This window comes from Protomyctophum bolini (genome assembly GCF_963924005.1).
Source record: "Protomyctophum bolini genome assembly, chromosome: 22".
NCBI lineage: Eukaryota > Metazoa > Chordata > Actinopteri > Myctophiformes > Myctophidae > Protomyctophum > Protomyctophum bolini.
In genome coordinates, this window is record NC_137883.1 from 23,787,651 (window position 1) to 23,812,259 (window position 24,609).

General features: G+C 46.0%; 1 protein-coding gene across 2 annotated transcripts in view; it reads left to right on the forward strand.

The window, feature by feature from the left end:
- col5a1 (procollagen, type V, alpha 1) overlaps window positions 1-24,609 on the forward strand; it is a 155,929-nt gene that overhangs the window by 32,087 nt on the left and 99,233 nt on the right. For both annotated transcript variants that reach the window (XM_080756680.1, XM_080756679.1), the window contains exons 2-4: window positions 2,114-2,281; window positions 15,259-15,472; window positions 19,258-19,420. In XM_080756680.1, the coding sequence (XP_080612806.1) occupies window positions 2,114-2,281; window positions 15,259-15,472; window positions 19,258-19,420 (545 nt within the window). The remainder of the gene's footprint in view (window positions 1-2,113; window positions 2,282-15,258; window positions 15,473-19,257; window positions 19,421-24,609) is intronic.

The following is a 24,609-nucleotide window of genomic DNA, read 5'->3' on the forward strand; positions in this document are numbered from 1 at the left end:
GAAGACATTTTTTTATCAACGACATCAGGCCTAAATGGCTTTAACACATTGACTGTTTCCCTGCCGTGTTTTTCACTAACCTCTGAAGAAGCACCGGTCCATTATCGTGGTACCGTTTGGACAACCAGCGAGGAACAGGGAGGCACGGGCAGGAAAGTGTTGAAAACAGTCCCGACCCTTTGGTGTGGTTCGGGCTTTAGGTGCTAAAATGGCCGCCATGTTGTGAACACGACGACGCCGAGCGCAGTCATCTTTCTCTCCCCAGATGCTGTGCCATGCAGTGCTGACAGGGCAGTGCTGGGCTGGCTGGCTGGGCTGGCTGGCATGTACACACAGCAGCGCGTGTGTGTGTGTGTGTGTGTGTGTGTGTGTGTGCCATTGTGAAGGAGGAGGGTGTGGTGTTGTTGAGAGGCATGTGGCTGGCTCAGTGTTCACATGTTTGTTCTGTGTGGTTCTGGCGGACAGAGTGGTCACAGGGTCAAACCCCAGCGTCACACACCGTCCTGACCCCAGTGTGCTGCGCTGCGACCACGGCCGCGCTCTTAAAAGGCCTCAGGCCTGGCCCGGGGGTGTGCTAATTGTATGCTTGTGGCCGGCCTCAGAGTATACAGCAACTGCCGGCTGGCGACCTCGTATGTCCAAAACCGTCCTTTACTTATATATATATTTTTTTTTTGGCTCAGCGGTCCAGGCACCTTGGCTGGTAATCCAGTCTGGCAGTGTGCCGCAGGTTCGACTCCCGATCCCGACGGCCTTTACGGCATGTCACCCCCCCCCCCCATGTCTCTCCCCATTTACTGTCAGCGTACTGTCTGTCCCTCCATAAAAAAATATAAAATGAAAGCGAAAGCCACAATAAAACATTTAAAAAAATATATTTATTTGGATAAAATAGTGAAAATAGCCGCTCTACAAGCTCACATCGCGAAGCGTTGTGAGCTTGTAGTGCGGCTATTTTCACTACTTTTGTGCGACATCCTTGCATGACGGAAGTATGGCATTAAATTCACGAAATGGCACTTAAAGTTGAAATGTGGAGATGCGAGGATTCCGCACAACATCGACCATAATACGGTAGCTCTGCTGTGGTGTGGGAGGGAGGTGGGAGGGATGGGAAAGGGAAGGATGGACGCTGCTCGTGGCTGCAATGATGACCCATTATCGTGGTGTATATCTATAAATGGACGCATTCCTGTTTGGTACTGTCTATAGTCGCCTCTTATATTATTTTTCTTTCTCTCGCTCTCTCTGGGGAAAAAAACCCTGAGTCAGCGAAAGAAATAAGGTAGTGGGAATGGATTCTGGAAGGACAGGAGGCCATATGTGTGTGTGTGTGTGTGTGTGTGTGTGTGTGTGTGTGTGTGTGAGAGAGGGGGAGAGAGGGACTGTGTACATGCCATTGAGTGGGTGGGGGAGACTTCAATAGGCGGACATACTGGGGCTGTCAAAGAAGGCCTTGTCCATGCCTGTATTATGTGGAGTCTATGGGGGTTCTGTGAAGGTTGCACTGCGTGTGGTGGCAGGGCTTTGTGCTGTCATAATGTCTATGGGGGTGCTGTGAAGGTTGCACTGCGTGTGGTGGCAGGGCTTTGTGCTGTCATAATGTCTATGGGGGGAAGTCTATGGGGGTTCTGTGAAGGTTGCACTGCGTGTGGTGGTAGGGCTTTGTGATGTCATCATAATGCTGGACATGATACCCAGAGTGGGAATTCAGTTAGGGTTGCAACCATAGATTATCCTTTTTGCCATTATTTGATGCATTTTTTATTTTATTGTATTATTAATCAAATAATTGAGAATTGAGAAGGGGTGTACAAATAGAACCAAATGGACCCGGAAGGTCTATAATCTCAGATATGGGGGTCCTTGAGATTACAAAGTTTGAGAACCACATGTATTTGACTAAATCCGTCTGATTAACCACTTAAGCCCTATTTCCTACAAATGTCCCTCCTTTTTTTAAATAATCAATGAAATGGGTTAGTTGGATCAGCTGCTCCACACAGTGTAACATGCATTAGTCTACATGCACTGTCTACGTAACATCCATGTCACCTGTTCTGTTCTGTTCCACATGCTAACGACGCTCTCTGTCTGCTCTTCTCCTTCACAGTGGATCCAGCCGACCTCTTGAAGATTTTAGATTTCCACAGTTTACCCGAGGGCGTATCGAGAACGACGGGTTTCTGCTCACATCGAAGGTCGACGAATGGACCCGACGTGGCCTACCGGGTCTCCAAAGACGCCCAGCTCAGCGCCCCCACCAAGCAGCTCTATCCCAGTACGTACCCGCACAATACAATCAACTCTTCAGCGTTCTGACCTGAGATCAGATTCTATAAATGTCTTCTACATCCTGACAGTTTTCTTAAAAAGCTATGTTTCTATGTCAGTCGTTCTTCGATTTTTCAAAAATAGCAGCCCTACAAGCTCATAGTGCGCCACTCGGTGGCACGCTATGAGCTTGTATATCTGCTATTTTTCAATAGCTAAAGCTCCAGTTCCAGTCCCTTTTCTGGATGAATCCACCTGCTATTCCATGTCGTCGCCACCTTCCTCTTTGTCCATTACGTTGTTTTCTGTGTTGTTTTCTCTGATGTGTTTTTTTTATTTTATGTTTGCCTCCTAGTTTTCACCCTCGCCGCACTCACATGATGACTTATTTTACTGCACTTGAACATTTCATCTATTTTATTTATTTTATCTCGAGTTTAGAGAGGTTCATTTATTTTATTGACCTGCAGAGAGAGCTGAGATCTCAAGCAGCCATCTAGCCTAGCCACGCCTACCACATCCCATCTGCACGGTACTGACCGTGCCAGAGCCCAGTGGTTACTAAATAAAGTAACTCAGATTTGATTAAAGTTTCTATTTGAGAACATGAGGAAAGCAAACAAGCAAAGCATAAAGTATAAAGTATACGCACATGAACTGTTTATTTTACTTTATTTGACCACTTAAAACCTCTTCTCTTAGAGAAACTGTAATCGACAGTGCTTCTTTTCCATCTACCAAATTAAATAAATCTCTTTGCAAAAAATAGCCGATCTACACAAGCTCAGAAAGTGTTGAGTTTTAATGTAAATTGGCCATTTTCTGGTGAATGTTCCCCTCAGAATAGGCATGCTGTGGCTCATGGTTAACTAACTACTTATAAGCTGTGATATTAAAAAAATCACACTTGTGTGAAGTTAGGGGCGCTCTTATCATCGTACATCATCATGTCGCAACATGCCGATTTGCTCAGACACATAGCCCTATGACGTAAATTCTCCTTTCATTGTCAATGGCAAATGTGACACGAGTTAGGACAAAAAGCTGCATATAGGAGGGGCTAGCGCACACTCAAAAATGCGCCCGTGGGTCCATTTGCTTCTCTTTGTACACTCCTCCATTTGTTCCTGTTTTACTCTCCTCCTACTCAGACCTCACCCCCCCCCCCCCCGCCTTTTCCTTTTTTACGACAGTCTTGACGCGTTTTAGTGGCATGTCTTATGACGCGCTATAACCCCATGTTACTAACTGCCTCTGCTATGTAAGGGCCTTGACCTCTGGCCAACCCTGTGACCTTCCACCCAAGGCCACAATAAATAAGGAAAGAAGGGAGGGGCGTAATGTTTAACACCACGCTGAGAAAGAAGTGGGCTCTGTCGCCTTTCCTTTCCTCAGCTCCAGGTATATAGCTGCTTTTATTGGTCATGATGATATCACACGTTTGATGTCACTGGGGCTAATAAATTATAGTCATGGAAGTTGGGTGGGCCACATCTGGTTTTTGCACCTATATCCACCCTCCACACACACACACACACACACACACATGCGCATGCATGCGTGCACATAGCCTAAGTACGCACGCATGAACTCAGAGGTACAGGCACCCGTGCGTGCGTACACACAAATGACTCATGTTCCCCTCGAGGGACACTCACACACTATATATTAGGGCTGTCCTCAACTAAATATATATATTTTTAAGGGGCATGAAATCCTGGGCTGGTGTTGTAGTTTGTTTTCCAGTTCAGGTTTTAAGCTACAGCAGATAAAATAAAATAAAACACGACAGGCTAAGTAACAGCTGCAGCTAATGAAATTAATAATGGGTGTGTCCAGACTCCAGAGCCAATGAGCCAAGCATAGACAGTGGTCAACACGGTGCTGTCAATGCACCTCGACACGCCTAAATCACACCCATTATTCATCGTATCAGCAGCAGCTGTGTTGCTTATGTCACAGTGTACTTACTATAAGTTCAGTCTTACTCCCTTCTGTATCTTCTTTATACTTTACCTACAAACTACACAGTCAACCTATGGGTTTCAACCCTCTAATTCAACTCATAGTCATAGGAATTTGTCCAACAATTTACAACTTAAGCATTTAGCAGACGCTATCTTCATCCAGAATGACTTACATTAAGCAAGAACAAAAAGCACGGCAATACATGATCACATACCCGGATGTGAGAGGACGCTGGCGTCTCGCTTGTTCGGAGATGGTGGGGGGTTAGAGCGAGGAGGCAGGGTAACAGACAGTGTGGAGATGGAGGGGGGAGAGGGGGGGGTGGGGGGTTAGAGCGAGGAGGCAGGGTAACAGACAGTGTGGAGATGGAGGGGGGGAGAGGGGGGGTGGGGGGTTAGAGCGAGGAGGCAGGGTAACAGACAGTGTGGAGATGGAGGGGGGAGAGGGGGGGGTGGGGGGTTAGAGCGAGGAGGCAGGGTAACAGACAGTGTGGAGATGGAGGGGGGGTGGGGGGTTAGAGCGAGGAGGCAGGGTAACAGACAGTGTGGAGATGGAGGGGGGAGAGGGGGGGGGTGGGGGGTTCCACTTTTCCCTCGTTCTGTTTGTGCTGACGTGGCTGTGGTTGAGTCTACTGTTCACTGCTTCACAGCAGCATTCTTCTCTTCTCTTCTCTTCTCTTCTCTTCTCTTCTCTTCTCTTCTCTTCTCTTCTCTTCTCTTCTCTTCTCTTCTCTCTTGGTTTGATTGTTCTCATTACCCTTTTACCCCACCGCACGCACGCACACACACACACACACACACACACACACACACACACACACACACACACACACACACACACACACACACACACACCTGGATGTCATCTTGTTCTTGAATTCCGCTGCTAAGCAATTTTATGTTTTATGTTGTCTCTTCTGACTGAGATACCGATGGGCCAGGGGTTATTCCGCACAATGTGCCTTTTCTCATTTTCTTCACCGTTTATGCAATAAGTTGTTGGTGTGTACACTACAGCTCTGTCGCTTGACGAGCTCAAATGAAGTGAAATTGGTTAATGTTCAGTAATGTGAAGAATGCACGTTGTGTAAAAGTTGGTAAAAGTGGGACACGGACTTGGACAGACAGCCACGCCACGTCGGTGACGCGTGTAGGCCACGTGTCACAGTGGTTCTGTTCAGTGGAGGCTCGCCTTGGGGTTGCGTTTGGGACCTTTTGATCTGCCGTCTCCTTCAAGGGGCTTAAAGGCAAAAAGAAGCCGCAAGGCTGTGCCGTACGTAGCCTTGCATGTCCTCTCATGTCCTCTCGTGCACTCCAAAACACTCGTTCTGTTGACTTTGAACTACTGTAAGGGCAGAAGCAACACGGTGGTTCTGTTTGGATACACAGATACTATAATTGCATACGTGGTGCATGAGGAGCGCTGCTCCACCGCGTCCAGAATAACAATCTGTGATATGATACGAAAACAGAACGGAGGACTTCTTAAGAGGCTCCACGTTGTCCTGCAGAATGCAGACTTCACTGTCAGTGGGCTTTTTAGACTGGCCGTAGAAAACCTGAAGTTACGTCTTGTTTTAGACTGGCCATAGAAACCTGAAGGCTGAAGTTACTTACATCTTGTTTTAGACTGGCCGTAGAAAACCTGAAGTTACTTACGTCCTGTTTTAGACTGGCCGTAGAAAACCTGAAGTTACTTACATCTTGTTTTAGACTGGCCGTAGAAAACCTGAAGTTACTTACGTCCTGTTTTAGACTGGCCGTAGAAAACCTGAAGTTACTTACGTCCTGTTTTAGACTGGCCATAGAAAACCTGAAGTTACTTACGTCCTGTTTTAGACTGGCCGTAGAAAACCTGAAGTTACTTACATCTTGTTTTAGACTGGCCGTAGAAAACCTGAAGTTACTTACGTCCTGTTTTAGACTGGCCGTAGAAAACCTGAAGTTACTTACGTCCTGTTTTAGACTGGCCATAGAAAACCTGAAGTTACTTACGTCCTGTTTTAGACTGGCCGTAGAAAACCTGAAGTTACTTACGTCCTGTTTTAGACTGGCCGTAGAAACCTGAAGTTACTTACGTCCTGTTTTAGACTGGCCGTAGAAAACCTGAAGTTACTTACGTCCTGTTTTAGACTGGCCGTAGAAAACCTGAAGTTACTTACGTCCTGTTTTAGACTGGCCGTAGAAAACCTGAAGTTACTTACGTCCTGTTTTAGACTGGCCGTAGAAAACCTGAAGTTACTTACGTCCTGTTTTAGACTGGCCGTAGAAACCTGAAGTTACTTACGTCCTGTTTTAGACTGGCCGTAGAAACATGAAGTTACTTACGTCCTGTTTTAGACTGGCCGTAGAAACCTGTAGTTACTTACGTCCTGTTTTAGACTGGCCGTAGAAACCTGAAGTTACTTACGTCCTGTTTTAGACTGGCCGTAGAAACCTGTAGTTACGTCACGTTTTAGACTGGCCGTAGAAAACCTGAAGTTACGTCATGTTTTAGACTGGCCCTAGAAAACCTGAAGTTACGTCATGTTTTAGACTGGCCCTAGAAAATCTGAAGTTACGTCATGTTTTAGACTGGCCCTAGAAAACCTGAAGTTACGTCATGTTTTAGACTGTCCGTAGAAACCCTGAAGTTACGTCATGTTTTAGACTGGCCGTAGAAACCCTGAAGTTACGTCATGTTTGCGACTGGCCCGGCGGCATCGTTTAGTTCATTAATAAGAAGACGAACGGCTAATATATTCCACAAGCCTGCATGAGCTCATTAGATCCCTTTGCTCCGTTTCTTGGCCTCAGCCCATAACAACATTTTGCTGTGGAGTTACGACCTTGGCCCTAAGCCTGAAGACACTGTAACTTCCTGTTCCCATAAGCCGGGGCTTATGCCTCGCCCGCTGCGTGGCCGGTGTAGAAAAACAGCCGATCTACAAGCTTTCACAACGCGTCGCGCTTGGAGATCGATTACGAGCGATGACACGATGACACGAGCGCGGTAGTGCATGACGGCGCTTTTGATCGGACCGGGCCGGGGAAACACGCTGGCCCGTGACCCCCGTTGCCACAGACTACAGTTTATAATGATGTGTTGGAAGAGTGCGAGCGCAGACATGCAATCATTAGGAAAACATTTTTTGGAAGAGATGATTCATTTGAAGCCTCAAAGCAGACTCGACGGGGACACTGGGAGGGATTCAGACAGAAGGCTTCTTGTGGTCGATGTGTGATACCTTCCGTCTGTGAAACTAAAGGGAAGTGGGCTTCTGTGAATGTTCACGTGGTTTTCACATTTCCCCCCCAACGTCTCCTCCGTGTTCTGCGGCTCAATTATCCCTGTTTGCAGCGCTGTGTTCGATTGGTCTTACATTTTGCTGTGTTTCACTCACATCGTTTGATTGATCTTATTTTATGACGATGGTCTCAACGTTTCCCCACACATAACCACACGCTGCATTACGTACACACTGTCTATCCCCCCATACAGTATACCACAATTTACAATGTAGGCATTTAATTAGCACGCACTCTTAACCAAAGCCACTTATACGAGTGTGAGATCAATAAAGAAAGTATAGCTAAACATCTAATCTGTCTAAACAACATATCTATCTAGCTAATCTAATTTGTGGTGTCACACATAATGAAATCTAAATAAAGTAGAACACGTGACCCAACATACAGTATATATACAGTATATAGCTCAACATAGACCATCTCAGAAATGAGATTACAACTCGGGGGGCTTCCCGGCTTCAATACATTTGGACAGAAATCTGAATCACGGTGCAGGAACTCGCATCTATCAGACGGACAAGAAGCCATACAAGGCATACAGTACAGTGAACGGTGCAGTGCAGTTCAGTACAATTATTGTTTCTCTAAAAGAGACACTGTCTCCGGGTGAATTATTGGGGAATTCCATGGGAGTTCTTTAGCCGATGTTTGGCTTGGTGCAGTGGATTAAGGCCAATGTCAGCACAACAAGCAGCAAGGAAAGAATGATGCATTGCAGCCACTAGAATAACTCACTAGAAGGGGGGGGGGTGAAGCTTTGAGGTGGGGGTCTTGACCACGGTGAGGACTGGCTGTAGCGGTGGGTGGTCCTGTGTAACATGATGATTCAACCTTAAAGTCACCAATGTTCAACCTATCTTCATATCATTTGTTGTCACCCGCCCGGCACCTACCAGTGGCCATCATCGATGGGCTTTTTATTTTATTTAGATTCGTATTCATGCAAGAACAATGGCTTCCATTATTTTATAGCATGCAAACTGCTTGCTATTATGGAAACGTTTAGTTTTACACTATAATACAAAGACATATCCGTTAGTATTGACTCACTGCTAGACACACGCACACACACACACACACAGACGCACGCACACACACAGTCGCACGCACACACAGATGCATGCGCACTCTTAGCCACGGGGAGAATACCAATCCAAGTTATGTACCCGAGTTAAATGAACAACACCGATTTTATCGTTCACGAAGGCCTCTCCATCTTCGTCACGCAGTTCCACTTCCATTACAGCATGGTGGTCCCTCGTGGCACGCCGCGGCACCGTTTTCCCCTCCCTTTGGTCGTGACAGACAGAATGTCTCGTGCAGCCTCTCGGGGCTCATTTCTGTCTCGTGCAGCCTCTCGGGGCTCAACACCTGGGCTCATGAATGCTGGCACGTGGTGGTGGTGCCAGGCGAGCTGTCCGCCCGCCCGTCCGTCCGTCCGTCCGCACATGCATGGCAGCCTAGCTGGCTCTCCCTCCCGCACGTCTTTTCCCCCAGAGCTCAGGGGGCTTTTCTCCCAGAGCTTCCTGTGTATGGTCGGGGCTGCGCCGGGGGAGTATTAGTGGGGAGCAGATGTCAGGAGGAGTTAGACGGAGGAATATGCCGACACAGCGAAAATGGAGCTGCAGTGGCAAACCACAGTCGCTCTTAACCGCCTCTAACCAGTGAGTGAGTGGAGCCTACAGAGGGCTATTAACTCTAATGGTTGTCCCACAGACCTGTCCAACGGAAAACTCAATCAAGCCCACACTGTGTGTGAAAGCACGCCGAACAGCGTGCGAGTGGAACCAAATTAACTCTTAACTTGATTCTTGATTTATTCACGAACGTGATTCCCAGCATGATTATCTTCCGGGGGGGGCGAACATTGGGCGAAGATAGCCGATCTACTGTACAAGCTCACAGTCACGAGGTAGTGCGCTTGTAGATGGACAATAGATGTAGATTGTAAGATTGTCCATCTGCTGTTTTCAGCAAATATAAAAGTGAAAAGTCACCAGTAGCCTATAGAGAGCCCTGAGGGACTCCACCACTCGACAACGCTTGGGGTTTAAGAAGTGGTTTAGAGTTAATTCCGTTATTTCAGTAGACAGGAAACACTATAGCTTGCGTCTTATTGGTCGGCTGAGCTGCCAGGAGGAGTCTCGTGTGATAGGCTGTCATTCCCATACTTTTCCCGTCACTGACAGCGGGAGAGGAGAGGTGGTGCCAAGGTAAACCTGAGAGCTACTGCAGACACAACCATTCCATTCCCACGCACTCACACACGCATGAGCGCACGCAGGCTCACCTACACAAGAGCATGCATGCACGTGAGCACGCAGGCGCACCTGCACACCACACACACACACACACACACACACACACACACACACACACATGCACATCTCATTTTCCAGATAAATCATCGTCACCACACTGCCCATAAAGCTACATAAACAGGTGATCGCTGGTGTTCAGCTCACATACAGTACACACTGTCTGCTGAGTACAGCGTGAACGTGGAGGGCCAGACAGTGGCGGTTTGGAGGTCTGTTGAGACGTACATTCCTCGGGCGACACACGATCCCCCCACAATGTGCGCACACACGTGCGTGCGTGCGTGCGTGCGCGCATGCATGCATGCACGCATGCATACTACTAACCCTAGCCCACTTTGACATTAGACTTCACTTGAGCAAAGCCACGAACGAGTAAGAGCTCAAGGTTGTTTATTGTTACGTCTTGTGTACAGTACATACTGTAAGAGTAAAACATATTTTAGCTTGCCTTCCTTCAGACAATGCAGCAGCAAATATATAATAATAACATCAAACAGCAAATACAGCAAAACACAACAAACAAATGGATAGCATATAAGAGTGCACAAAGAGTCGAAAAAGAGTATCATATGTACATGACATGTGCAAAGTTAGGCGACCTTTTTTAGTGTAGCTTTTAGATCAGGCTTTATGGTTTCAGAAAGCTCTGCAGACCTTTCGCCCGGGTGCCGGCCAAACACTGATTGACTATAGAAATATTATAATGACCAGCTCCATGTGTGTGGCTGTTATAGGTTAAATATTATAATGACCAGCTCCATGTGTGTGGCTGTTATAGGTTAAATATTATAATGACCAGCTCCATGTGTGTGGCTGTTATAGGTTAAATATTATAATGACCAGCTCCATGTGTGTGGCTGTTATAGGTTTCCTTGTTTACCGGGAATTGCAACGTGTAAAATATGTATTTTGACAGCCCCCCCCCCCCCCCCCCCTCCTCCTTACGTCAGTGCAATGGAGTGCCTTTCACCCCTTAGCGTGACCTCTGACACACACACACACACACACACAGGTGCTCAGTCCTCTCGGCCAGACACTATCCTATCAAACACACAGTCAGTCAGTCAAAGCCAGTCCTGTCATTGATTGGCTGCAGACGGCCTGTACAGTGCTGGGCATGATGACACATGATGATGACATAATTATGACCTGCGCTGTCCCAGAAGCACATGAGGACAACACACACGCACGCAGTCGCACACGCACATGCACACATACACACACACACACACACACGGAGATGAGATGAGAAAAAATCAAAGTTTCCATGAGTGACTGAACCATATTTTATTCCTAATTTCCTCTCCTCTCCTCTCCTCTCCTCTCCTCTCCTCTCCTCTCCTCTCCTCTCCTCTCCTCTCCTCTCCTCTCCTCTCCTCTCCTCTCCTCCACCTCTCCAGACTTCCCCACAGCCTTCCCGCTGAGGCGTCTGTGTTTCCATGGCTCCTGATTGGCTGGCTGTGTCTGTAGAGTAGACACTGTAATTTGGTGTTTCCATCCAACACAGCCTGCCTGTCTCCCATTACTGGACTATGAGGCAGAGCATGTGGAGGGTGGGATAGTTTAGAGACTAGCTGATATAAAACCACTACAACCAGTGGTGGAAAACAGCAGACCTACGAGCTCATATAGCAGACCTACAAGCTCCAGTGGCGCGCTATGAGCTTGTAGATCTGCTATTTTTCAATAGCTAAAGCATAACATAATGCTAACACCAAAAGGGGTTAAGTAGTATAGTACCAATACCACAATGTATAGGAAAAGCAAAAGTGCTGTGTTCAAAGATGTTACTTGAGGAAAAGTACAAAAGTATTTGCTTCAAAAAATGCTTGCGAGGTACCAAACATGAAAGTATACTCAAGTATACACATTAATACAAAGTATACTGTAAATATATTTTGAAGACAAACATTGGCTGATGATTGGCTGATCACCCCATAGCGAGGACTTGATTGGCTGAGCAAAGTATACATATTGAGGATAAAAGTGCATGAGGGCAGAAAAGTGAAGACGCCAAAAGTGATTGGCCGGAACGACATTTGTGATGATTTGATTGGCTGAGCACGGAATGTGATGTATGGTGATAAGAGAGCCCCATCACTTCACATGAGTGTGATTTTTATATTGTGGTATTGCTATACTTTTAGTATTACGTCTGATTCCTTCTTCCACCTGTACATAAAGGGTCTATTTCTAGTACAGTGGGTCTCAAAGTGGGGTCCCTCCCAGCTATAAGGCCTTGAGGGGGTTTCACCCCAATTATAGCATCAAGTTCTAAACCTATTTCCCAAAGATCGTGAAAAATATGTGAAAAATGTAGATTTCTAACAAAACAAATATCGTATGGGGGGTCCTCCACTGATTGGTCCATGATATGGAAACCGTTGGGAAACACTGACTATAAGTATAAGAAGCCATGTGGGGGGGGGGGTCTGAGAATGTCCCATGAGGCCTTGCTCTAACCTTGGGCATCTGTCAGGCAGATGTGTGGCTGACTCTTAACAAAATGGAGGCAGGGAAGTGGACGCACGCACGCACACACACACACGCACGCATACCACGCATGCACGCCACGCATGACACGCGCGCGCACACACACACACACACACACACACACATGGGGGGGGGGGGGGGGGGCATTTATTTGAGACATGTTCTCATCATAGTTCTGCTTCTATAACATTTATTTCCCCCCCCCTTCTTTCCTTTTAGAATTTGTCCTTATTCAAAAACCTTAATATCCATTTCCCCCTTTTCCTCTACCTTGCACAAAAGGCCCCTTTCCTCCTCCTCCTCCCCCTCCTCCTCCTCCTCCCCCTCTACACATCTGTCTCTTGATGTGTCTGGCTGTCTGTTAGAACGCTCAGGACTTTACTGTTTAGCAGGGGAGAGAGAGAGAGAGAGAGAGAGAGAGAGAGAGAGAGAGAGAGAGAGAGAGAGAGAGAGAGAGAGAGAGAGAGAGAGAGAGAGAGAGAGAGAGAGAGAGAGAGAGAGAGAGAGAGAGAGAGAGAGAGAGAGAGAGAGAGAGAGAGAGAGAGGAAGAGGGGGGGGGAGAGAGAGAGAGAGATGGGGGAGAGAGGGAGAGAGAGATGGAGGGAGAGGGGAAGAGAGAGAGATGGGGAGGGAGAGAGATATGGAGGGAGAGAGAGAGAAAGAGAGATGAGGGAGAGAGAGACCTGGGTGGATAGTTCCAGAAAAGCTCCCAGCTGACATGTGTTCTCCTCATTACCCCTCTCTTCCTGTGCTCTACCCGGCAAACGCTGCGTTTTCCCAGTAGTCTCCCCCCCCCCCCTCCTCCACCACCACACCTCTGCTCTGCCATATACATCCCAGGAATTCTGTCCTATTCCGATTGATATGGCAGACAGAGAGAGAGACTTTTTGGAAAACATCTCAAGTCTGGATATGTTAATGATCTAAAGCTAAAATGTCCTCCATGTCCCTCTGTGTCTGCACTTCTTCTGGTTTCAACCTATTGCATTTGCCTCAACTATAACATGCACTCTAAAAAAACGAAAATAGCAGATCTACAAGTGCACAACACGGCACTTCACACATTTCTTAGATTTGTTTGTTTGTTTTAAAATATATACAATCTTTTTACACCCGTGTCAAATATACATAAATATACATAAAGGTACATAAGGTGGTCCCTTATTGGCCAAGCGCTCCCATGTGATTGGTTTGTGGATTTGCTCGTTTACATAATTATGCCGTAAGTTCTCCCTTCAATGTCGACGGCGTTGAATGGCGCTCTATAGTTTATATATAACTCTGATGTTCTATATTGTTCAGCTGTTTCCCTTCGTTTATGTGTAAAAAAAAGATTCCCTGGTCCCTCTCTGCTATATCCAGCTTTTGGTGTCTGTCAACAAACCTTGTCTTAAACAAACAAACTTAAATTCCCATTGACAACGAATGGAGAATTTTACGTCATGGTGTCTGAGCAAATAGACTGTGTCAAATAGACAGTGTCTATTTTATGCCATGATGATGTACAGTGATAAGAGTGGTGCTCACTTCACACCGGTGTGATTGTTACTGTACAATTTAAGTTGTGGGGACCACGGATGAGAATTAGCATTTTTGCTAAATCCGGTGTATATCCATTGCATTAATGTAATGTCCATTAATATATATGCACTGGCCTGTCTAAATAAACAAATAAAGTAAAGTCAAATGTACCAATCTAATGGAGTTACATCATATGAATGTAACCACCACATAACCCCAAACCTCTGCCAAAGTGTCCTAGCCTTTCCACTGTGGACCCTCATCGGTTAAAATAATAGCTTGCTGTGTTTTCTGGAGTTCAAAACGGCTGCAAAGTTGGACACGGTTTTCCCACCATGGTGTAACACACCAGTGCAGATTCTAAATCAGTGTCCTCTCCCTTATTACAGTATACAACCCCCAGGTGACAGTGCTTGTCCTCTTTAGGCTGCTCTGCGTCTCTCAAAGCGTTTTCGGTATCCCCTATAAGGTTTATATCTTCAAATAGCAACATAGTAATAGTAAGCAGCAGGTCGGTTGGGAGTGCAGCTTATTTTCATTGCCTTCTCTGTGGAGATCTCCCTCTGCCCGCTGACCTTCCGTTCATTCATACGCCGACCTCCTCAGGAGATTGGGACATCTATGTCTATCGTCTAGCTCGTGAACCACGTAGGAGGCGAGGCGGATGATGGTAAACCCGACCCAGACGACTATGATGCTGACGATAGAGAAGACCACTGCGCTTAGCCACGGCTCGTCTTCCCACGACGACATCATTTTAACCTTCTTGACGTGATGCGTTCGTTCACTGCGACAGTTTGCTTTTATGCTTTCTCTTCAGTGTTTGTGTTACGCAATGTTTGTGTTTACACAAACACTCAGAATTTACTTGATTCATTGTCAATGGCATTTCATGTTTGTGTAGGGACAAAGAGTTTACACGCACGCACACGCTCGCTCGCACACACACACACACACACACACCAAAAGCTGGACATTTGGCGGCCCCTAAAAAAATCACACTTGTGTGAAGTGAGGGGCACCCACTGTATTTATATTGGCCACATGACATGACGTCGTCATCTTACGTCGACATCATCTTACGTCGACATCATCTTACGTTTGCTCAGACACCATGACGTAAAACTCTCCATCCTTTGTCAATGGGAATTTAATGTTGATGTATTTGAAGTTTGTGGACAGTAACTAAAAGCTGGATGTAGGAGGGGTTAGCGCAGCGCCCCTCAAAAAAATCCATAGACTTGGCTGGCACATGACGCAGTCTTCAAAAGCCATGCATTGGAGGGGCTATAGCGCCCCTAAAAAACAAACCAAAAAAAACAAGTACAGTTTGTAACTCTCCTCCATTCCTCCTCCCTCCCTCCCAAACCTCCCTCCCTCCCTCCCTACAGCTGACGTGTTCCCCGAGGACTTCTCCATCTTGGCCACGGTGAAGCCCAATAAAGGCAGCCAGTCGTTCCTGATGTCCGTGTACAACGAGCAGGGCATCCAGCAGCTGGGCCTGGAGGTGGGCCGCTCGCCCGTCTTCCTGTACGAGGACCACACGGGGAAGCCCAGCCCCGAGGACTACCCGCTGTTCAGAGGAGTCAACCTGGCCGACGGGAAGTAGGTGACGCACGCACGCACGCACGCACACACGCACGCACGGACCGCACGCACGCACGCACCGCACGCACCGCACGCACGCATGCACACACGCACGCACGGACCGCACGCACACACACACGCATGCGTTGCGCACGCACGCACACGCACACATGCACTCCTGTCCTTTTTGCAGTTTTCGTTGACATCCGTCGTGCTTAAAATTAAGACGCCGACGCCTTGTTCTAAATCCCTAGACTTTTCAAGACGTCTTCAAAAGTAGCAGATTTACAAGCTTGCAGATCAGCTATTTTTTTAATAGAGTAAAGTTATGCGGGGAGGGGATGATTTTGTGATGTCACTATATCACAGTTTATTTCATTGGCACGTTTGACTGTCAAGGTTTCAGCCTCCAGGAAGAAACCCTAAATACAAAGGGAAGACATCATTGCACATAACAACCACACCAAGGGGTCTAATGAAGTACTGCCACGTCATAGACACATGAAAAACTGGAAAAAATACAAAGATCACGGCAATCCATCCATGCATCTTTAAGTCTCTACATTTGTACAGAACTGTACGCTAATCATAAGGGATCTGTCAGTCTTTACATAAATATGTATACGCTAAGCATAATCATATGGCATTCTGTTAGTCTTTACATACATTTGTACACTAATCAGAAGGCATTTGTCAGTATTTACATTTGCACAGAACTGCGCTAATCATAAGGTACCTTTCAGTCTTTTTGTTTGTACAGAACTGTACACTACTCATAAAGGTATCTCCTTCAAAGGGCCTCTTCATATCCCGACTGTGACAAGACTATAATCATGTTAATTATGATACTATCGGGCAGCAACAGGGCTGTTTATTGCAGACAGTGAACTTTGTCTTTTTTTCACAGCGTGACTCTGTAAAGAGACAAGGCATCTGTAAATATGTCTGTGAGTCTTAACTGTCTGTCGTGTCTGTCTGTCGTCTGTCCTTGGATAATCTTGCCAACTGCTGAACGCTGCCAGAAGGCCTTTCTTCCGCAGCCCGCACCTCATTATTTAGCTTAGATTTTTTTTGGTGGCGGTTTGATTTGAAACTTTCAGCTGCATTTTTAAATTTATTTTAACTAGCCAATCTACATTGAGCTTGTAGACTGACCATTTTAACTTTTCAAGATAAGGATAAGGGGTTTAGCGGTGACGAAAATGGAGCCCTATAGGTCTACTAGCCAGGATAAATACATCGACCCTAATCAGATGTTTTATCCTGGCTAGTATAGACCTAATCCTGTCAGATTAAGTTGAGAAACAAAATAATCCAATTTTGTCCAAACTGAGAGGAATGTTTTACTTTCTTTACCGGACTAATTAGACTGCCTCTCTACTCACTAAGCTACGGCCAGTCGGCCACCCCTTTGCCCCAAATTTGCCCAAATTCCGAGTCGTTCTCCTCATCGATAACGTCACACATGTGACTGATTGAGTCACAGGCTGGTCACAAGAGGTCCACGTGGACATACAGTAGCAGCCAGGCCGCTTTTAGACCCAGTGTTTATTTGTTTTACGCACCTTCCTCTGTAATCAGAGAGTGTGTGTGTGTGTGTGTGTGTGTGTGTGTGTGTGTGTGTGTGTGTGTGTGTGTGTGTGTGTGTGTGTGTGTGTGTGTGTGTGTGTGTGTGTGTGTGTGTGTGTGTGTGTGTGTGTGTGTGTGTGTGTGTGTGTGTGTGTGTGTGTGTGTGTGTGTGTGCGTGCGTGCGTGCATTTCTAAATGGGTTTTATTTACGTGTTGAGACTTTATGATGATATCCCATCTAGGCGCGCACACGCATCCTCAAGTACTTGTACCATTTCCACCTAAGTTCGATTCTTACAAATGTCTTCTAAATCATGACAGTTTTCAGAAAAACCTAGTTTTTTTTATCATTGGTGCTCACACTATATCATGTCAAGGACAACGCCTGAATGATATATTATATTTGGCCGACGACCCCCATCTCAAAATATGTCGTTCCAGAGACCCCTCCAGAAGCAAAGATTTGAGTTAAAAGCGTTCAATGGGAAAGAATATGATTACATTCAAAGATTTGCGCCACATTTTCAAGATAAAAATGAATAAATAACAGATCTACGTACAAGCTAGATCACAGTAAAACACAGAGTCTGTGCCCACGTGCCGGCTCATAGACTGGCGTGCGGCGCGTAGTTGAAGAGAGGGATGTATTGTAGAGAGAACTGGCTCCCAAACACTGGGTTCGGGACACATTAGGTCGCAGACACACTTTTCATGCGTGCCTTTATTTTTGGTTTGCCACATTTTTGTTTTTAATTATATTATTTCAAAACCTTTTCACAAAAGGAAGAAATCAAAGAAAAATCTCAAGAAATTCCATGAATTACAATGCAAATGTTTAAAGTAAAATAGCCGATCTACTAAGCAAACAACGCGGCGTGAAGCGACACGTGAGCTTGTAGATCTGCTATATTTTCACTAGTTTGGGTCCCGGGGCAAAACATAAAATTTCTCTTTTGGGTCACTCACAAGCTGGGGTTTAAGATAGGCATGAATGAGGCTTTTACCGCACTTGACAACAACGCAGACACACTGTCAGAAGCTGGCCAGCCTGCGCGCCGTTAGTTGCACTTGGAGAAAGAGCTGAGACCACGTTGTCGACTCGGCAGCGCCGCATGAGTTGCATTCCAATAGGGTTACCATTTACCAATAATGTTTTATAACAACAGTAAAACGGGCAACACTTAATAGCTTAATAGTAGCTTAACGCTATTAGCTAATGCACACTTCCTGTGCTCGCGCCTCAGGCTCATCGCTCGCTCATTTGAAAGATGCATTGCGGGTTTTTTTTTAATGGCAGACGATAACTTTGTAGGAGCTAATTCATTCCGCTGCCATTCTTTCTCTGTGATGTCGTAAGCACTTATTTATGCTCTGTTTTATCGTCACATCAGTCTTGCCCGCTGAAAATGGCACCTCTACAAGCTCACAGCGGGTCGCATCCTTATTCCTTGTATGACTTTTGAACTTGTCAGACCTTTGAACCCCATCATCCTATAGTAGAAAGTATTTGAACTTGGGGAGATATGCACTCCTTCCTATGCATCAAAATAGATGAGATGTCGCCTCACAGCTAGAAGGTCCTGGGTTCGATTCCCGCTGGGGACGCTGTGGGTGCTGGCGGCGTGTTTCCTCCTCCACGTCATCAGTGCCCATACCTGAGGCGGGGTTGGCGAAAGGGCCTTTCTGTGTGGAGTTTGCATGTTCTCCCTGTGTCCCCTAGGGTAGGTACCCTCACAAAAAACATGCAGTAATCCAGTTCTCTAAACTGCCTCCCCCTGGCCTGCCGGGGCGCCTGATGGAGGGGAAAGGAACTGGTCGGAACAACGTGTTCCTTCCACGCGCTACGTCCAACCAGGGAAACTCCCCCCTGTCAGGTGTAAAGGAGCAACTTGGACACTCAGGCATGAAGGAAGCATGAGTTCAAGTCCGTTACTCTCCCCATGTCCCCCATATATGGGGACTAGGTTGGTGGAGGGTGTGTAGAGCCCAGGATCACATTAGATAATTGACACAGGGGTGAATATTGAGTTACAAAATCGTGCGATAAAAATAAAAATAAATAAATAAATGAGATGAACTTGTTTTATACAGTTTTCATCTTGTCATGTTTTTTGTTATGACATGAATTCCTCTAGTTTTTTAGAACACACGTGTGTGTGTGTGTGTGTGTGTGTGTGTGTGTGTGTGTGTGTGTACCCGCCCGTGAACTCACCTACCGTGCGTCCTCTTCCCAGGTGGCATCGAGTGGCCATCAGCGTACACAAGCAGACCATCACACTCATCCTGGACTGTAAGAAGAAGAGCACCATGAAGCTGCTCCGAAGCCCCCACCCCATCATCGACACCAAAGGGATTGTAGTGTTTGGAACCAGAATACTTGATGAGGAAGTCTTTGAGGTCAGTACTGGGTTCCTTCGTGTGTCCCCTAAAGGCGAGGGACAGAACCGTGTGTCTGTGTCCTGACCTGCATCACGCTATCTGGTTTTATTCTGCAATGACGACCGACTCACTGCATTTCAAATTTGACATGAGATGTTTATTTAAAAAATGTGTCATCATAATCATTAGTGTACAAGATTCCATCAACGTTGCTAATAGATGTTTTCCATAGCAACGTAAACAAAGGCAGAACAATGGTCGTCTGTTATGCAGAAATATCAGACTGCGAGTGATAAATAGACGATTTGTTGTTTGGTGAATATTGCAGACGGAATGTTAAAAGTCCTGGTCCTGTCGTTATAAGTGATATGTTTTCACCTATACTGTATATACTGTAGCCCTCTCTCTCTCTTTAACTGAAGATGCTATTACAGTCGTGGGCAGCATTAATGTACTGTACATTTACTCAAATACTGTATGCATGTACAGTATGTTGCCCGTGCATGCAGTGCGGCTATTATCTTGCCTTTGTTCATTATAATAAAGGGGCATTAGGCACATGCTGGTGAAAGACGGTGGAGATGTTCTCATTAGTGCACACTGAGGGTGTCCCTCAGGCCATTCTTTGCCTTCACAAAAGCTTTGAGATTGATGTGTGAGGCGAGCTCAGTGTCATCCAGGCGCCCTCAGGGATTATTAAACACCAAACACATGCCCGACAGGCACATGTCAACATGAAATACGCTCCCTTTTTCAACCCGCATGCGAGGGACGAGAAGAAAACACTCTGCCGAATGACTTATTGTGTCGCTGTTGTTGTTGGGGGGGGTTGCGTTGCTCGCAGATGCACACACACACACACACACACACACACACACACACACACGCACATGCACATAAACACATGCACAAACACACGCATATGTTCAAGCACACGTCGTAAACAGACAAACACACAGGCACACATGTGCAGTATGTATGGTGGAATAGTGTTAGTCTTGTCAGAGTTGTGCTTATACAGTGCATACAATTGGAACCAAATGGATCCATTGTACACTCTCAGAAGTTAAAGACGGAGTGCCATGATTCCCCTCCTAAAACATGATCGTCAGGTATTATGATTATACTAGGAGGAAGATTGTTTTCAAAGAAAGGGTATACAGAAACTGTTAAAATTACGTTTTTATGTGGCCACAGGACTTCGCCACACCCACCAGTTCATTAAGTATACCTGGTTTTCACCTTAGCACCACCCACCTGAGCGTAAGCCTCGCCCACAGCTCTTACTGTATGATAATAAGGGGAGGGGCTGATTTTAGTGTGTCACTAAAGCGGTGTATTTCGATTGGGCCTTTTGACTCAAAGGCTTTCAGCTTTCGGGAAGAAACCAAAAATACACAGGTGAAGACATAATTTGACCCCCAGTTTGTAGCCACAACTGGGGGTCTATTAGAGTAAAGTTAACTGTAAAATACAGCATTACAACATCACAGCACCCCATCTTTAAACGAACACTAACACGAACCAGATCACCCTTTGACCTCCGTGATGCTCACAGCCGTGGAAGAATAATGACATCACTCTCCCTGGAATCCTCACCTTGGGCCTGCTATCCATAGGAGGCACTGTTAGATATATGATGGGACATAAATGTGTTGTTTCGTAACCGCTGCCTATAAAGCTGCAATCTGGAACATATGATTGAACACAACTTTATTGCAATGTATGGTAGAGTATGTTAACCAATTCTACAAAATGTCATCCTAATCTTGACAGTTTTCTGAAAAACCGGCACTTGGTGCCGCGCTATGAACTTGGTGAAGAAATTTCTTGGTAACGATTTAGTTCCCAGATTGGTCAAATAACTGATAAAATGCCCTTACTACCGGTATATACAATATAACTAGCTAAGTACAGCAGTATGGTAGAGTAATATGTTAATACAATATATTAACTAGTACATCTATATGGTAGGAGGCGGTCTCCCTGCTCTTCCATTGAGACATTTTGACAAGTAGCACTCACTGCCTGATGCTCATAAGCCCAACATCTCCCCTTGTTGGAGGGGACGGTTCCCTCTTGCATGGGTGGTGGTGGTGGTGGAGGTATGGCTTCCCCTTGTTGGAGAGGACGGTTCCCTCTTCAATGGGTTGTGGTGGTGGAGGTATGGCTTCCCCTTGTTGGAGAGGACGGTTCCCTCTTGATAGGGTGGTGGTGGTGGAGGTATGGCTTCCCCTTGTTGGAGAGGACGGTTCCCTCTTGATAGGGTGGTGATGGTGGAGGTATATGGCTTCCCCTTGTTGGAGAGGACGGTTCCCTCTTGATAGGGTGGTGGTGGTGGAGGTATGGCTTCCCCTTGTTGGAGAGGACGGTTCCCTCTTGATAGGGTGGTGGTGGTGGAGGTATATGGCTTCCCCTTGTTGGAGAGGACGGTTCCCTCTTGATAGGGTGGTGGTGGTGGAGGTATATGGCTTCCCCTTGTTGGAGAGGACGGTTCCCTCTTGATAGGGTGGTGGTGGTGGAGGTATATGGCTTCCCCTTGTTGGAGAGGATGGTTCCCTCTTGAATGGGGGGGGTGGTGGTGGAGGTATGGCTTCCCCTTGTTGGAGAGGACGGTTCCCTCTTGAATGGGGGGTGGTGGTGGAGGTATGGCTTCCCCTTGTTGGAGAGGACGGTTCCCTCTTGATTGGGTGGTGGTGGTGGAGGTATGGCTTCCCCCACGCCGGTTTGAATGCCCAATGTTGAAAGAGTCGCGATTGTCAGGAGGACTGTGGCTTTAAAAAGTACATGAAAAATGAATCCCCAAGTTTATGTTTTAAAGATGTTCTTTTTTTGCTGAGTGTGTGTGTGTGTGTGTGTGTGTGTGTGTGTGTGTGTGTGTGTGTGTGTGTGTGTGTGTGTGTGTGTGTGTGTGTGTGTGTGTGTGTGTGTGTGTGGGGGGGGAAAAAGTGTGTGTGTTAATAGCTGACTCTCTCCCTGCTGTGCTGTTAATGGCAACCAGTAAATCTGCTCCGCAGCAGCTGACATCATCACAGAGTGGTGCTTCATTGAACTTCATTGACGTTTCTGATTCTCCTCACACTGTTGTTGTTCTTCTCCTGGCTTGTTGTGTACTAGACTATAGTACACTAGGAGGTGACAGAGCTGGGAAACTCTTTAAAGCATGCGATTAAAGCATGCGTGTAAAGGGGGTCTTCAGGGTTACTACAGGGGAAAGGGGAGGGGGGCGCCACATCTTTGGTTTACATGAACCACTTGAACCCTATAGCCTCCCTATTCTGGGGATGGGGAACACGTGTGGCCTTGTAGTTCTGCTATTTAGAATTTTGGAGGATTTTGGAGGATTGGATTTGGAGGATTTTTGGAGCTCTCTGGTGGAGCTGTTGTGCCCGCGACCTGACTACGGATAATCGGTTGAAGATGGATGGATGGATGGATGGATAGACGGACGGTTGAGGAGCGCTAGCCCCTCCTATGCCCAGCTTTGTGCGTCTGTTTGTACCAAGTGTACCCAGATAATTTGATCGGCTGAGCACGGAATGTGATGTATGATGATGATTCAAATCACACGAGTGTGATTTTTCTTTATCGTAAACAAAATAAATCTTGAGTTGTAGTGGAGTACGTAGTACGAGTACGTAAGTAGATAAGCATCAATATGAAGGTAAAAGGGTCAAAGTGCCTTGGAGTTGTACTCATGTATAAAGTACTTGACGCATTTATTTCACACCTACTGATATCCAGCAATTATACAGGCAGCTTGTTACCGTGGGAACGAGCAGACATTTTGTGCAGAGAGATGTTTAATGCTCTCCTCCTGCTGTGCGTCTGCCAGTTGGGAGAAGAGGACAAAGCTCCAGCACTCCAGCAGAAAATGGAAAATATGCCACATACTTTCCAAATTATGCTCAGGCCCGGCCGCTGCTCCCTTTCTCCTTGCACTCCCCTCCATAGTTTAGTCTGATTCCTGTGTTTACTTTTGCCAAATGCAGCTACTGCCAAAATGGGTGGTGAGCAAGAAAACACATATTTGATTTCAGTAGCCAGGCCATTTTATTTCAATTGAGCCAAGAGAGCCTGTAAACGTCTAGCTGAAGTCCTTTGCAAAACAATTGGCATAATTGTTATTCTCGGGGTAGAAACGGGGTGTATGTACAAAACCATTACTTTGAAGAAAATGCAAAGACCAAACATGTGTCCCAATGTAGTTATTATCTAGTCACACGCTTTATTAATGCTTTTAATTGGTTAAATATGTTATCTCTATTTTCCTAACGTTTCAAAACAATGCGATGCAACACGCCGAGAGCTTGTGGATTAGTACTTTGCTGCTTTTGCACGACACTCTCATACAACAAAGACAAAGGAAAATAATACGTACAAAGTAGTGATGCACCGATGTATCGGCCACGCGATTGCTATCCATTATCGGAATCGGCAAATAAAACACTACACTAACCGATGACAGTAGCCGATGTTTATCTGTTGTTGTTGATAAGCATATATTTTGCGTTGCCTGTGTTGGTGTGTTGGTTATCTGTAGTCTACCAAGCTGTAGATTCTGAACATTTATTCCTTGTATCGAGATGTATTTATTTCCCTGGCACAAAAAGGGGGAAATAAAAACAATATCATATATCGGTATCGTTATCGACTATCGGCAAAATTGATATTCTAAACATTTTTATCCCTAATAAAATACGTGACATGGAGATACAAGGTTTCGGGCCCCACAGAGAGGGGAATAAAGGGCTTGTTGAAGGCAAGAGGCCAGGGAGAAAAACAGTGAATGGAACAAAGATGATTGTGAACTGGTCTGGGAAACAGGACCGGCTGTTATAGAGAGATTCATGAAAAGGAAAAAATATCTAAAATATCACACATAGCCTATACGCGTCAACACAGAGGAGAAGACGGAAAGAATCCTTCTTCTTGGGAAAGATCGTCCCATCTTGGAGGTGTGCATGGTCCGTCCACTGTAAAAACCCATTGTGTTGATTTAATATTCTAAATGAACACTGAGGAACAGAGGGGTTACATTGATGTCTTTTATTTGCTTATAAATTATGCCCCTGTGCTACTGTACCTTCATGTACAGTAGGCTACGTGCATGCGAAGGTAGCACTTAGTTTTAGCACTCATACCCCGAGTGGTTTGTGGTTTGGTTTCTGACATGGTTATTGTGGTTCTAGAAAGAGCGTGTCTAT